The sequence below is a fragment of the Lepus europaeus genome, chromosome 5, assembly GCF_033115175.1.
Source record: "Lepus europaeus isolate LE1 chromosome 5, mLepTim1.pri, whole genome shotgun sequence".
Classification (NCBI taxonomy): domain Eukaryota; kingdom Metazoa; phylum Chordata; class Mammalia; order Lagomorpha; family Leporidae; genus Lepus; species Lepus europaeus.
In genome coordinates this window covers 151,388,453-151,402,422 of record NC_084831.1, presented here as the reverse complement: position 1 = coordinate 151,402,422, position 13,970 = coordinate 151,388,453, and the positions used below count along the sequence as shown (strand labels likewise).

The window sequence follows — 13,970 nt, the reverse complement described above, 5'->3', positions numbered from 1 at the left end:
CCTAGGGCAAGTCACTGCCTGTCTCTGGGCCCCAACTTCCTCCTCTGTGGGCCAAAGTCTCTGGTTCTAATACTTTCCCAGTTGCCTTCCCCTCATAATATGGAATGCTCTTTAAAAATAAAAAAGCATCGTGTCTTCAAAAATAGCAAGCAAGTCACAGGTCGCTGCAGGCAGCTCTGAGGGCCAGGGAAGTGTCTGCGTGTTGTGTGCTTGTGACAGGGGGCCATGTCCCCGCTTTCCAAGGCTCCCCTGAGCTCTGACGCACGACCCTGGGGTGCGCGCGTGTGTGTGTGTGTACATGTGCGCGCGCAATGGAAGCCAACCGCTCTCGGCAGAACTTTATGCGCCCGTGACATGGCCGTGGCCTCGGAGTGGGCGGTGATATATGTTGGAAATATTGGTACATACAGTAACAGTAAATATCAGCCACACACCTGTCAAGTGTGGTGATGGATAAAAGAAATACATGTGGGGAGGTGTCAGCCGGGGGGAAATATACAGCCTGCGGTAAATCAGCGCCAAGCAATTAAAGCAGAAAATCAAGTTATGCAGTATTTTGTTTGCTCCGGATGGCTCACGGCGCCGTGGCAGCTCCCAGCCATGGGAGGACGGCACAGGCTTGGGCTGGTCCCCGCCGACTGCCTTCCAGTGACCCCGAGTAAGGGAGGCGGGCAGCCCTGGGAGTACGCACTGGGCTCAGATCCTGGCTGCACGCTTCATGGCTGCAAGGCCTCAGTTTCCCCCTCTAAAAGCGGGGAGCGCGTTAACAGGGGTTATCGGGGTGGGGGGCGATGGGCCACTTGCGTATTTACTCAGGAGTGTTCCCCCGCGTGCACCCCAGGCCCGGCAGTGCTGGAGGTGGGAGCTTCAGCAGTGAGCAGAGATACAAGTCCTGCTGGGGGTGGGGCGGCACCTTCTGGAGAGGGGGCAATGACAGACAAGCAGGGCACGCACTCCGCCCCCGTTGAGAGCATGCTCTGATGGTGGTGGGAGTGGTGATCAAGGAGTGTCCCCCTGAGAAGGTGACATTTGAGGGGACAGGGTAGAGCAGGCAGAAGCGAGCGGTGCAGGGTCCGGGGACAGGAGACAACCAGGGGCCGCTCTCCTGGGGTTGCCATGAGCAGAGCCGAGTGCTAGGAGTGGGCTTAGAAGGGGAGCGAGGGGCTGAAGGCCACAGGGCCCTGTAAGTTGTTCACTGGCCTTGACTCTGATTGAGAGGGCCCCCCAGCAAGCTTTGAGTGGGGGTGTGCAAGGGGGTGGCCGCCGTGTGCGGGACAGACTGTGGGCACAGGGCTGCAGCCAGGAGCCCCGCAGAGGCAGCTGTGGGGGTGTGAGATGTCCGACGCCTGCTATGCTTCTGGGGGAGCTGTTAGGATTCAGACACAGAGATTTGGCGTGAGGTGCAAGATCTTGGCCTGAGCAATTGGCGGAACCAAATGGGCAGCCGGGGGAAGAGGTGTGGGCCAGGGAGAGGCGGCCCCAACCCCAGCAGGAGCTGCACCAGGAGCAGGGCCTGTGGCCTGGAGCCTGTACGGCTGCAAGGTCTGGGCGGGTGGGAACTGATCCTGGGCTTGGTCATGCCCTGGACACGGGTGCGCTGGCCGAGTGCCAGTTGGGTTTGCATTGGCAGGGCTGTGCACCGCCCCCCGGGGGGGGGACAGACACCTGGGAGCCGCCCCCAGGGGCTCTGGTGGCTGGAGGGAGAGGCGCGGTCAAGAGAGGGTGTTTTAAGCGGCAGAAATAGGCTGCCGGGAGCCTATTACTGATGCCGGAGGTGAAGCGGCCGGATGCTGGGAGGATCCGAGTGGGTGAGAAAGGTGTGCTCTGTGACTCGCACTTGGACTTGGACAGGAGCTAGCACCGCAGGGAGCCCAGGGAGGCGCAGGTGCTGGGGCAACAGGAAGCCGGCCGGCCACGAGGCTGGGGGCTGGAGGCAGAAGGTCCAGGAGGCAGTGTGTTGTGATTTCGCCCCCAATTCGTAGCTCCTGGTGACGCCTGGCAGAGAGCGGCTGAGAATTCATGGAGGTGGGGACGCTCAGGAGAGGCGAGGGCCACCAGCCAGGAGCCTGTGTCGCCGAGGACTGAGGGCCATGAGGCTGTGGCCGGGGTCCCTGAGGGCGACTGTTCAGGGAGACACACAGTAGGTGCTTGTGGATCGGAGTGGCCTTCCTGAGTAGCGCCTTGGTGACCAAAGTGTGGTCACCTTACGTGAGTCTGACCTCGGGACAGAACTTAGAGATGTGGCAGACATCGGTGGTGGAGGGTGTATGCTTCTTGAAGCTTCTGTGCCTGCAGGGCCTGCCTGATGCCGTCAAGTTCATCCCCACCCCCGGGGGTGGCCCAGCCAGGCCCGCTGAGGGTAGGTAACAGGACACAGCTCAGGCCGGCTGGAGCAGAGGCTGACGTGGCACCAGGCCTGGCTGCCTCTCGGGAAGCAGGCTGCGATGTCTCAGGCACTGCCCCGGGCCAGCCCGGGGAGCGGGGCAGTGGTGAGCAGGCCCCAGGGGCGGGGGGGACGCTGGGAGAATGCACCTGGGGGTGGGGTTCTCCCTGGGCAAGGCTAGCACTGCAGGCCGGGAGCTCTGTGCCCAGGGGCTCAGAGCCGCTGCAGATGCTTGAGGGGCTCAGGGCCCCTCTAGTCAAGTTCAAGTCTAGGGTGACGAGTGTGACAGTGACATGGGGGGGGGGGCGGACAACTCCACGTTCAGGAAGCAGAGGGTCTCGGTTCCTCCTGGGCCTCAGGTCCCTTCTGAGGTAAGCTCCAGGGGGAGGTGCAGGAGGGCATCGAGCGCCGGTCCTTCCCTCCCCACTCCGGCGCGCGCTGTAACAAGCAGTTTGCTCATTTGCTTCCTGGTTCATTCATTCATTTGGTCTTCTTTTTTTTTTTTTTTTTTTTTTAAGATTATTTATTAGAGAGGCAGAGTTACAGAGAAAGAGAGAGAGGTCTTCCATCTGATGGTTCACTCCCCAAATGGCCGCAATGGCTGGAGCTGGGCTAATCCGATTCCAGGAGCCAGGGGCTTCCTCCAGATCTCCCATGTGGGTGCAGGGGCCCAAGGACTGGGACCATCTTCCACTGCTTTCCCAGGCCATAGCAGAGAGCTGGACAGGAAGTGGAGCAGCCAGGACTGGAACCAGCGCCCATATGGGCTGCCAGCACTGCAGGTGGCCCTCATTCATTGGGTCTTTGTTGCTGCCTGCTATGTATCGGGCAGGGATGGGGAGAATTCTTGGTGGTGGTGTTCAGTGGGGGGGGGGGGGATAACACGGCGCCTGGGCCGGTGCTTCCTGGCAGGTTCCTCGCCGCGTTGGATCAGCTCCAGCTGCCTTCCGGGGGGAGGCTGGCGGTCCCCGGAGTCAGTGGGGGCTCAGTGACAGGTGGAAGGACTGCCGCAGCAGGGAGTCCCTTCCTGGCCAGGGGCCTGTGGCCGTGCTGCTGCTGTTGCCCTGGGGAGCAGCCACGTTCCCGGTCTACTTCCCTGGGACTCAGGCTGGTCTCTGATCTAGGAGCTCAAGGACAGCGTCGTCATCATGTCTACATCGTCCAAGGACAGCTCCCGAAGGGGGTCCCCTGGCTCTGACTGCAGGTGGGGCGGGGGTGCTCCACAGGTCCAGGCCAGGTCGGGGGGACGCCCCATGGGCTTCTGGGGTGCAGGGGGGCCCCCTCGGCCAGGGTCCTGCTGGCCGGGCTCCAGGGGAGAAAGGTAATGAGGAGCGACTTCCACTTACCATCGGTATAAATCCCACAATCAGGAAAATTGCTTCAATTGCTAAGAAACGCTGGTGGGCAAGTCCATTTATTTTTCATTTTTCTTGTGCACTTGCCACCCGCGTGCATGAATCACTGTCGGTCTGCAGATTAAATTTATACCCCGTTATCTTTCATGTCTCTGGTGCTCCGGTGTCTACTGGGCTCCTGGCTTCTCAAAGCTGCATCTGCTTTTAGCGGGGAGAGATGTGGCCCCCTTGTGGGAGGGGCTGCTGGCAGAGGTCTTCGCTCTGTTCCCGGGGTGGGGGTGGGGTCTCCCTTCAAGCCCTCTTGCCTCAATTCTGCACCCCTGTGTTTTGGCCGCCAGGGTAGGGTTTGACTTTTGGGGAAGTCTCTTCTTCTCGAGCCTCTTCCAACCCAGCATCTTGAGCAAAAGGTTAGAACCTGTCCTCGGGATTTGGGTGGTCCCGTGGGAGGGTCTGCAGTGAGCGTGGGGACTTCAGGGTTCCGTTCAGAGACAGGGCATGCTCTCATCTGCTAGTTCCCTGCCCGAATGCCCACGGTAGCTAGAACTGGGCTGGGAGCTGGGAATTCAATCCAGGTGTGCCATGTGAGTGACAGGAACCCATCACCTGCCGCCTCCCAGGGTCTGCTTTAGCACGAAGCTGGAGTCGGAAGTGAAGCCATGGCATGGACCCAAGCTCTCTGATGTAGGATGCAGGCACCTGCACCACTGGGCTAAACACCTGCCATGCGTTGTTTCATTCCAACACTCGCCTGGTGTGTTCGCCAGGACTGGGTAGGAAAAGGCCTTTTGTAAACCTGGCCCGGTAATGCAGACACAGCCTGCCTTTCTCTTTGTTCTCCAAGCACACGCATACACACGCACACAGGCTGGATGGGGTGCCTGCCTCCCTCCCTCTGTGGTACAGGTGATGGGGCGGGGCCGCAGGAGTGGGGAAGCCTGGTTCTCACCGTGCTTTGTTCCACCTTCAGAGTTAACTCTCTCCCTGTGTGCCCTCTGGAAGCGTGCTTCTTTATTCACTGATGTCTTTACTTTTTCTTTATTTGAGAAACAAGGGGAGAGGGAGAGAGAGAGAGAGAAAGAGAGAGAGAGAGAAATCTCCCATCTGGGGCCGGCTCTGTAGTGTCAGCATCCCATATGGGCACTGGTTCGTGTTCTGGCTGCTCCTCTTCCGATCCAGCTCTCTGCTGTGGCCTGGGAAAGCAGTGGAAGATGGCCCAAGTCCTTGGGTCCCTGTACCCACGTGGGAGACCTGGAAGAGGCTCCTGGCTCCTGGCTTTGGATTGGTGCAGCTCCTGCCATTGCGGCCATCTGGGGAGTGAACCAGCAGATGGAAGACCTTTCCCTCTGTCTCTCCCTCTCTCTGTCTGGAACTCTACCTCTCAAGCAAATACATCTTTAAAAAAAATCAGTCTACCATCCAGTGGTTCATTCTCCAAAAGCCTGCAACAACTGTGGCTGGGCCAGGACAAAGCCAGGAGCCAGAAAATCAACCCGAGTTTCCCATATGGGTGGCAGAGACCCAGGAAACCTGAGCCATCTCGCTGCCTCCCATGGCGCACATTAGCAGGAAGCTGGACTTGGAAGTGGAGCTGGCATTGCACCTGCACGCTCCAGGAGGGGATCTGGGAGTCCCAAGCTGTGGCTTAATGCCTGCACCAGATGCCCACCCCGGGGTAGGATTTTGAACAACGTGGCAGGGTGGGGGGGGGTTCACATCCCATCCTGAACCTCAGGCTAAGGACTCCTCCCACACACCCACGCTCCCCCAAGATGGCTCAGCCCCCTCACCCCTCAGCACCTCCTTGTACTCCTAGCAGAAGAAGAGACGCTCCTGGCTCTTCGGAGGGTTACCCATTGTAGACACAAAGGCTCCCCTTTCTCTGGGACCCCGACAGGGGCTCCGGAAGCCCCAGCTGGCCGCGCTCGCCGCGGCCCCCTCCCGCCCTCGGCAGGTATCATTACTGCGTGCAGAGACCCATCATTTGGCATTAATCTGGGATTCATCATGATAGCCGTGACCATAATTAATTTATTTGGTATTAATGTGGATGAAATATGTACTGTCCTTTCAGGGGAAATCAGGCTGCCTATAAGCATTAGTTAAAAGGACCATTAAAATCAAACCGTCCCCAGATCCATTAGGCGAAGTCTTTCATCCTGAAGAAGACAAAGTTCTGCTGTGTGAAATGTCATGAATAATTAGGTTGATTGCTGTTTTAAACTCTGCCCCTGCCTCCCCGGCCTCCGCCTCCCGCCTGGGGCGGGGCGGGGCCCTGCAGCAAGCACCCCTCCCTGCCTGCGCCCCTGTGGCTCCCTGGTTGCCCTCCTGCCTTCTACGGGGTGTCGGGGTGTCCGTGTGGCCACAGTAGGCTTCTAGGCGCCCAACGATCGCTTCCGTTTGTCTGTTTTTCCTTCCTTCCCAGTCTTAGTACTGCTGGCTCCAAGCGCTCTGCGCACTCATGGCCCCCAGGATGTGCAGGGGCGGGGCGCACCCGCACACCTGCCCCGCAGGCCACCTCTTCCTGGGCTGTGCATGGGGGGGGCGCCGTGGGGGGCCCCCTGCAGGGAGAGGCTCAGAAGAGGAAGGCAGGAGAAGAGCCAGGCTCTGCCCACGGAGGGCCTTGACCTTGGCCGTGGGGTGCCGGTGCGGTCAGTGTCAGTGCTGTCTCCTTCCACGCGAGTCCTGGGCCTCTTCCTGTGGGAGCACGTGAAGGGGTGCAGTGGAGGGCGGGGAGCAGCAGGCAGGAGGTGGAGGGTGGGGCCTGCCGCCCTGGGAGCTGCAGGGTGCTTGCCAGGGGGCGGCAGGGCCCTGGGCCGTGAGCTCAGGAGACGCCCTGGCGGCCCTGGTTCTGACCCAGCCCCTCCCGCGTGAGTGGGGAGCCAGCAGGAGGCCCACCTGGTGGGCCCCAGCGGCTGGGGAGTGGCACGGGAGGCCGTCCCCCTGACCCTCTGGTGCTGCCCCCAGGCGCTTCGGCACGAAATGCACGGCCTGCCAGCAGGGCATCCCGCCGACCCAGGTGGTCCGCAAGGCGCAGGACTTCGTCTACCACCTGAACTGCTTCGCCTGCATCATCTGTAGCCGGCAGCTGGCCACGGGCGACGAGTTCTACCTCATGGAGGACGGGCGGCTGGTGTGTAAGGAGGACTACGAGACAGCCAAGCAGAACGGTAAGCGCCCGGTGCACCTGCTGCTGCAGGCCCCGGTGTGGCCCGTGCCCCAGTCCCTGGCCCCTGCCGGCCCACGGCCTCCCCTCCGGAGCTCTGCGGAGAGTTCCTCCTGAAAACTGCTGAGGCCTGGGGCCAGTGTGGGCCCGAGAGTGGCCCGGTCTCCCAGGCTGGAGGCAGTGCTGCGGCAGCCAGGGGCCTCCTCTCCCGCCATCCCCAGCGCTCTGGCCTCCCCGGGTGGACGGAGGCCTTTGCTGGCCTTCCTCCGGACACCCCAGCCTCAGCCAACTCATGCTAAGGCTACTGCCCCCACGTGCTCATCTGCTCTGGCTCCAAGCTGGGGCTCTGGGGTCAGGCATGCTGTCACAGAGAGCAGGTGGACCCCGGTGCTCCCCTCCAGAAACCAAGACGGCGTGGGCTGTCCCGAGCCCTCGGCTGATTCTCACTGTCAGAGACTTCCTTTGCACCCAGAATGCTCTTGGCCTGGTACTTCCTGGTGCTGTAGACAGCTCAGGAGAGAAGGGCGATGAGTGTGGCCTTGGCCTAATCTAGCTGGGGAGGCAGGAGAGACTCCGTGGGCCCCACAGCTGGTAGCGAGGAGAATTTGCACCAGAGCAGAACTCCGAAGGACAAAGGATGCCGGGATTTGGCGTCTGCGGCTCGGTGGGCGTCCCTGAGAACTTGGACATTCCCTGGCGAGCCGTGTGACTGGCTGAGCCGGGGCTGCTCGCTGTGTTTGGGGAGAACATGGGGCTGCCCCCTGGGGTTTGAATAGGGAACCGCCTGTGAAAAGGGTGTCATTTAAGGAAAAGACCCAGTGGGAGAGAAATGCAAACCGGCAGGTGAGGTCAAAGCAGCTGCAGGTGTCTGGTGTGGTCCCCAGGTGCCCCTCCCCCCAACCCCAGCCATCCCTGGCTGGCAGCAGGCCCTCGGTGCTGTAGTGGATGTCTGTCCACATGGGACATTTGTCTGTCCTTTCGTGTTGTCCCAGCTCCTCCTCAGTGCTTTCTCAGTGTCTCGGTTCCTTCCCTTGAGCTAAACAAAGGATCTAATGTCAGCCATTTGCACCTTCGTGGGAATCATTTTGCTCATTATTTCTGTCTCCCTGGGAATTTGCATTTCCAATATAATGAGGTTGCATTTTATGCCAGGGACAAGTTCTTGGAGACCCTGCATAATTCAAAACTAACATCTTTTAAGACTAATTTTCCCACGGGAATTAATGTGAAAAGCCGTGGGGGAGGGGTGTGGTCTGGACGCACATAAACGCGCAGCCGGGGAAGTGCATCTTCGCCATAATGCTTCGTTTTATTTTCTCAGCATTATCTCTCCTACCTGGCAGAAGGCTCTCTCCTAAATTAACAGCCCGGGGCGGCATGGTCGCCGCTGGGCCTTCTTCATAGCGTTTTTATCACATTCCACTTCCGTACCAAGGGTATTGATTTTTGGGTACATTTTTCAGCACGGCACTGCCACCGCTACTTAATGAACACTTGGATGACATTGTTATAGGATATAAAACAGATTTTAAATTATAATAACAGTGAATGTTAAAATAACAGCACGGTAGTCCCCATGATTGCCGGAACGTGCCATGCACGTGATGGCCACCCACCAGGGCGCCGGGTCCTATGCCAGTGGCGCTGCCATCAGCTATGGCGGAAAGAACTTCTAACTCACGAGGCCAACCTGTTTTGAAGTTAGTTGATTATGAATTTCAGCATTTGTGGTGGCTTCAGTATTTCACATTTTACACAGAAAGACTGTGAACCATTTTCTGAAGGGTATGAAGGTACTTCAAGAAGATCCTAGAAGAGCGGGTTTAAAGACCCATTTACTGGGGCCACTGCAGTGGTACAGCAGGTAAAGCCGCTATCTGCAGTGTTGGCATCCCATACGGGTGTCGGTTCAAGTCCCAGCTGCTCCACTTCCCATCCAGCTCTCTGCTAAAAGTCTGGGAATGCAGTGGAAGATGACCCAAGTCCTTGGGCCCCTGCACCCACGTAGAAGACCTGGAAGAAGCTCCTGGCTCCTGGCTTCGGATAGGCACAGCTCTAGCCATCGTGGCCAGTGAGAATGAACCAGCAGATGGAAGACCTCTCTCTCTGCCTCTCCTTCTCTCTCTCTGACTCTGACTTTCAAGTAAATAAATCTTATAAAAAAGATCTTCATTTTGGTGCAGAAATTTTTGAAACCCCTGCAGTTTTTTCATGATACACATTTCCATGAACATTTTTTAAAAGATTTTGAAAGGCAGAGTTACAGAGAAGCAGAGAGAGAGAGAGAGGTCTTGCATCTGCTAGTTCACTCCCCAAATGGCCTCAATGGCTGGAGCTGGGCTGATCTGAAGCCAAGAACCATGAGCCTCTTCCATGTCTCCCATGCAGGTGCAGGGGCCCAAGCATTTGGGCCATCTACTACTTTCCCAAGTCATTAGCAGAGAGCTGGATTGGAAGTGGAGTAGTCGGGACTTGAACTGGTGCCTCTATGGGATGCTGGTGCCACAGGAGGATGCCTAAGCTACTATGCCACAGCGCCAGCCCCTCCATAAACTTTTTGAAGACCCTCCCTCATATGAATGGATTTCTTTTTTGCACCAGAATACATTTATCTTAGAATTCCATTTTCCATGAGCTTTTGAAGTGCCCTCATACGATTTCATATTTGCATAATTCAAATTTGTGCCAAAAGCTGTCCTAATGTAAACTCTCTAAACACAGGCAGAAGGGGTTGATTTCCCCATAATAGAATTTAAAGCATAGCCTTCTGGAGGCGTTCCCTGCCTTTTGGAAGCCATCTCTAGGCAGTGAGCCTCTGCCACCGGGAGACAGGGGTGGCAGGGTCCTGGGATGACAGTGGCTGTGCCAGAGGAGGAAACAGCCCACGGAGGGTGCAGGACTGCCCCGGGTGGCACTGGAGACGCGCGTGTGTGTGTGTGGGGGGAGCGGATGGCGAGCCAGGGAGCAGAGAAGAGGGGCGGGCCCGAGCTCAGACTTTCATAACAGCCTTTCTGAGGGTATGCTGTTGGTGGGCAAAGTGGCCTCTCCCGTTCTGTATGAATTTCCTGCCCAAATTATATTCAAACCAGGGCAGGCATACAGTAAGTGCTTAATAAATGCTGGCTACTCTTTGTTCCTAAGAGTGAGTCTTCTTGAATGTTGAAGAAGCAGAGGTTGAGGAGGAAGGCAGGAATGTAGCAAAGACATTTTATTTTTAAAAAGATTGATTTATTGGGAAAGAGTTACAGAGAGAGGGAGAGACGGAGGTCTTCCATCCGCTGGTTCACTCCCCAGATGGCGAAGCCGGGAGCTTCTCCTTAGTCTCCCACGTGGGTGCAGGGGCCCAAGCACTTGGGCCACCTTCTACTGCTTTCCCAGGCCACAGCAGCGAGCTGGATGGGACTGGAGCAGGTGCCTGTTTTTCCTGCTGTGCCCCAAGCTGAGCGGGAGCTGAGGGACCCAGCTGGCAGCTTGACTGGGTTGGCCGCCAGGAGCACTGCGCAGAGGGGGGAAGTGGCCTCCGTGTGGGCAGAGGCCCCCGCAGGCTGTGAGGTTGGTCGGTGCGGCTGCGCACTCGGTGCCTGCCCCTGAGCAGCGCACACAGCGGAGCCCAAGGCTCGTCTGTTGCGAATCCAGGAAACACTTGGCATCTTTCTTCTTGCTGGTGCCCTGAGGGCCCCCAGACGCTGGTGTTCAGATTCTGACCGTGACCCAGAGGGAGACTCATTTTGCATTTCCGCAGTCCTGCCCACGGCAGAGGCAGGTGGGTGCCGTGGGACAGTACCCGTCCCGGTCTGTTCCTCCTGCTTCCTCTTCGGTTTCCATCCACTCGGTTGACTTCAGAATCCGCCCGCGGGCTCTGGACCAGGGTGTGATCCGCAGACACTGCCTAAGGCCTGCTGAGCGTGCAGCGCACCCAGCTGTGCGCCCAGGACGGTGGGGCAGGGGCTCGGAGGGCGAGGCCTTGTGGGCAAGGGTGCTTGTCCAGGCAGGGCAGTGGGCCCCGCTGGGCGGGGGCGGCCGGAGGAGGCCTGCGGATGGCGACCTGCCCGCTGCCCCAGGGCCCAGGCAGGAGGGCGGGCGGCGCGGTGCGAGGTGCCTCTCCCCGCAGACGACTCGGAGGCCGGGGCCAAGCGGCCGCGCACCACCATCACGGCCAAGCAGCTGGAGACGCTGAAGAACGCCTACAAGAACTCCCCGAAGCCCGCGCGGCACGTGCGCGAGCAGCTGTCCTCGGAGACCGGCCTGGACATGAGGGTCGTGCAGGTGCGCGCCCCGGGGACTCGGGCGGGGGCGCGCGGGGCGGCCGTGGGCGCGGCGGGCGGGCACCCACCCGGCTGCTCTCGCGCGCGCGCGCGCGCGGCGCAGGTCTGGTTCCAGAACCGACGGGCCAAGGAGAAGCGGCTGAAGAAGGACGCGGGCCGGCACCGCTGGGGGCAGTTCTACAAGAGCGTCAAGAGGAGCCGGGCAGGCGGCAAGCAGGAGAAGGAGAGCTCTGCGGAGGACTGTGGGGTCAGTGACAGTGAGCTGAGCTTCCGAGGTGAGCAGGGCCCGAGGCTCCAGGCCGAGGCCCCCGGGGCGCAGCAACCCCCAGGTCCTGGCCGCGCCCGCCGGGGCACAGGCCTTGCCCCAGGACTGGCGGCCAGGGCCGGGGTGGGGGTGGTGGGCAGCCCCTAGGAAGAGCCCTGCCCCTGAGCCGCGAAAGCCGGGCTCCCTGGCCCCCCGGGCGAGGCCGAGGCCTCCCCTCCTCCTTTCCTGCCCACTGGGGCCCCCTCACCGGCCCGCACGGCTGTAGACCTAGGGCTGCATCCCAGCCTCGCCCCCCAGCCTCGCCACAGGCCCCTTCCCCTGGGAACTCAGCAGTGCTGGTGCATGCCAGGTGGGGGGGGGGCTGGCTTCACCTGGGACACCCCTCCCGCCCCACTCGGTCCGCGCAGCGCTCCGCACACCTGCTTTGCAGCATGCGCCACGTTCCCATCCGTGCATCATCGAGATTGCAAAGGACTCCATGTAATTCCTGAGAACTCCCACCTGCTGGGCCCTCCGTGGGGGAGGCCTTCTGCTGGGGGAGGGAAGAGGACCGCCCTGGGGGTGGGGCGGTCAGAAACCTGCTTTCCACGTGGCTCTGTCGGCTTGATTGGCTTCCCTCAAGCCTCAGCTGCCCTGTGTGTTGAGTGGGGAAGAGCACCTCTCTACCCGTCTCCAGGTGCTGCGGGCCACCAGCGGGCGCAGCTGACTGTGGGTGCTTGGGGAAGGGGCCCTGGTTCTATGGGGTGCCAGGCACTGTTTTACTGTGGCCCCGGGCCTTCCCCTTTAGAGGGCGTGAGCCCCGCCCCCATCCAGCTTCAGGAGTGGAATCAGGGGTGGCCTCGGAAAGACAGGGGGCATTGAGGAGGTCTGACCTAGGGACCGACGCACAGGCCTGGGTGGAAGCAGGAGGGGCCATCAGGACAGAGAGGAGGGGGCTGTCCTGGGGGTCAGCTTGCTCTCAGGACACAGGGCCTGGGGATCTGACGCCCCTGCTCTGAAAGCCCCTGGCCTGCTCCGGGCGCCTGCCTCCCATGGGGGAACGCGATTGGAAGCCGGGCCATACAGAACCCCTTGTTTCCTGGACTCCACCTGCTCTCCTCTGGTGGAGAGATGAGTTCCTGCAGGTGGCAGACATTCCATATTTTAGTCCCTTAACGAGAGTCTTTAAGGAACCAGAAGCCGCGTTTGCTTGGAGGCGCTCTTCCGAGTAGACCAGGATTCTGCACACATGGCTGTGAGTGGGTCTCAGCTGCCGACCACAGCCACCTGCTAGGCAGGCAAGCCCTTGTCTCAGCTGGGGAGCTTTCAGAGTGGATCTTGGCCGCCCTGGCTTCCACCTGTGGTGTGTGTCGCTCTTAGCGTGCACACATCACACGGGCCCGGCGTGTCTCCAGCCTCCTGGGCCCCAGGATCTTAGTTCTTGCTGGGGTTTCTCCTGTGGGTCCCCTCGGCCTGGGTTGGTCTCCAGATGCCCGGCTGGCGTGCCGGTGTCTGACCTGAGCTTGGGTGTCTGTCCTGGGCCTGTGCATTCCTAGGTCGCGAATGGCAGGGACCACAGAGTCCCGGCAGTTGACAATAAACCTGCGTTCTTTTGTCCACAGAGGATCAAATTCTCTCAGAACTTGGCCACACCAATAGGATTTATGGCAACGTGGGGGACGTAACAGGCGGACAGTTAATGAATGGGAGTTTCTCCATGGACGGGACACGGCAGCCCTACCAGGACCTGGGAGACGGGAGCCCCTACGGGGTCCCCCAGTCTCCGTCCTCCATCTCCTCCCTGCCCACCCACGCCCCTTTGCTCCACGGGCTGGATTACACGGTGGACAGTAATCTGGGTGTGGTGGCGCCCGCAGGGCAGGGAGTGAACCACGCGCTGAGAGCTATGGCCGGGGGGCCCACCTCCGACATCTCCACGGGGAGCAGTGTAGGCTACCCCGACTTTCCCACCAGCCCGGCCTCGTGGCTCGATGAGATGGATCACCCTCCTTTCTAAACGTCTCCCCGCCCTGCCTGGCCTTTGGGCTCGAGAGAGAGTGTCTTCAAGGATCAAAAGACTTTGCTTTTTCAGGATCAAAAATGCGCCGGTGGGGACTTCCATTATTTTCAATGGATGAGCTCCGCTGAGCCCCAGCAGGCTGGCAGACCTAGCTAGGGCCTGGTTTCTGTGGGGGAGGCGGTGGGCAGGCTGTGGCATCTCCAAACCTGGCCTGGAGCTGGGAAACCCCTCACGCTAGGGCTGCTGGCTTGGCGGCTCGCCTCCCCCACCCCATCCCGCCCACGCACCCCCCCCATCTGGCTTGTAGGCTTTGGCTGCTCAGTGCTTTGGTGGCATGAGGTGACTGTGACAAGGCCACCCTGGCCCCCGGGGACTCTGCTCCAACAGGTGCGTCTCATGCCAATGCCTCCCAACCCAGTGCTTTCACCAGAAATGGAGATTCCTGGGGCAGAGGCCCTGGCGTAGCGTAAAAGCGATTTCTGGAGCAGCCCTCACTTCCAGAATAAACATGCCCACCATTTGGATGGCGACAGTTTGAAA

At 59.9% G+C, this 13,970-nt stretch overlaps 1 protein-coding gene across 1 annotated transcript in view; it reads left to right on the top strand.

Annotated features, from left to right (window-relative positions):
* Nucleotides 1-13,427, top strand: part of LHX4 (LIM homeobox 4) — a 37,708-nt gene extending 24,281 nt beyond the window's left edge. Inside the window, exons 3-6 of the mRNA XM_062193829.1 lie at nt 6,703-6,905; nt 11,013-11,167; nt 11,270-11,441; nt 13,033-13,427. Of these exons, the coding sequence (XP_062049813.1) occupies nt 6,703-6,905; nt 11,013-11,167; nt 11,270-11,441; nt 13,033-13,427 (925 nt within the window). The remainder of the gene's footprint in view (nt 1-6,702; nt 6,906-11,012; nt 11,168-11,269; nt 11,442-13,032) is intronic.
* Nucleotides 13,428-13,970: the final 543 nt, after the last annotated feature.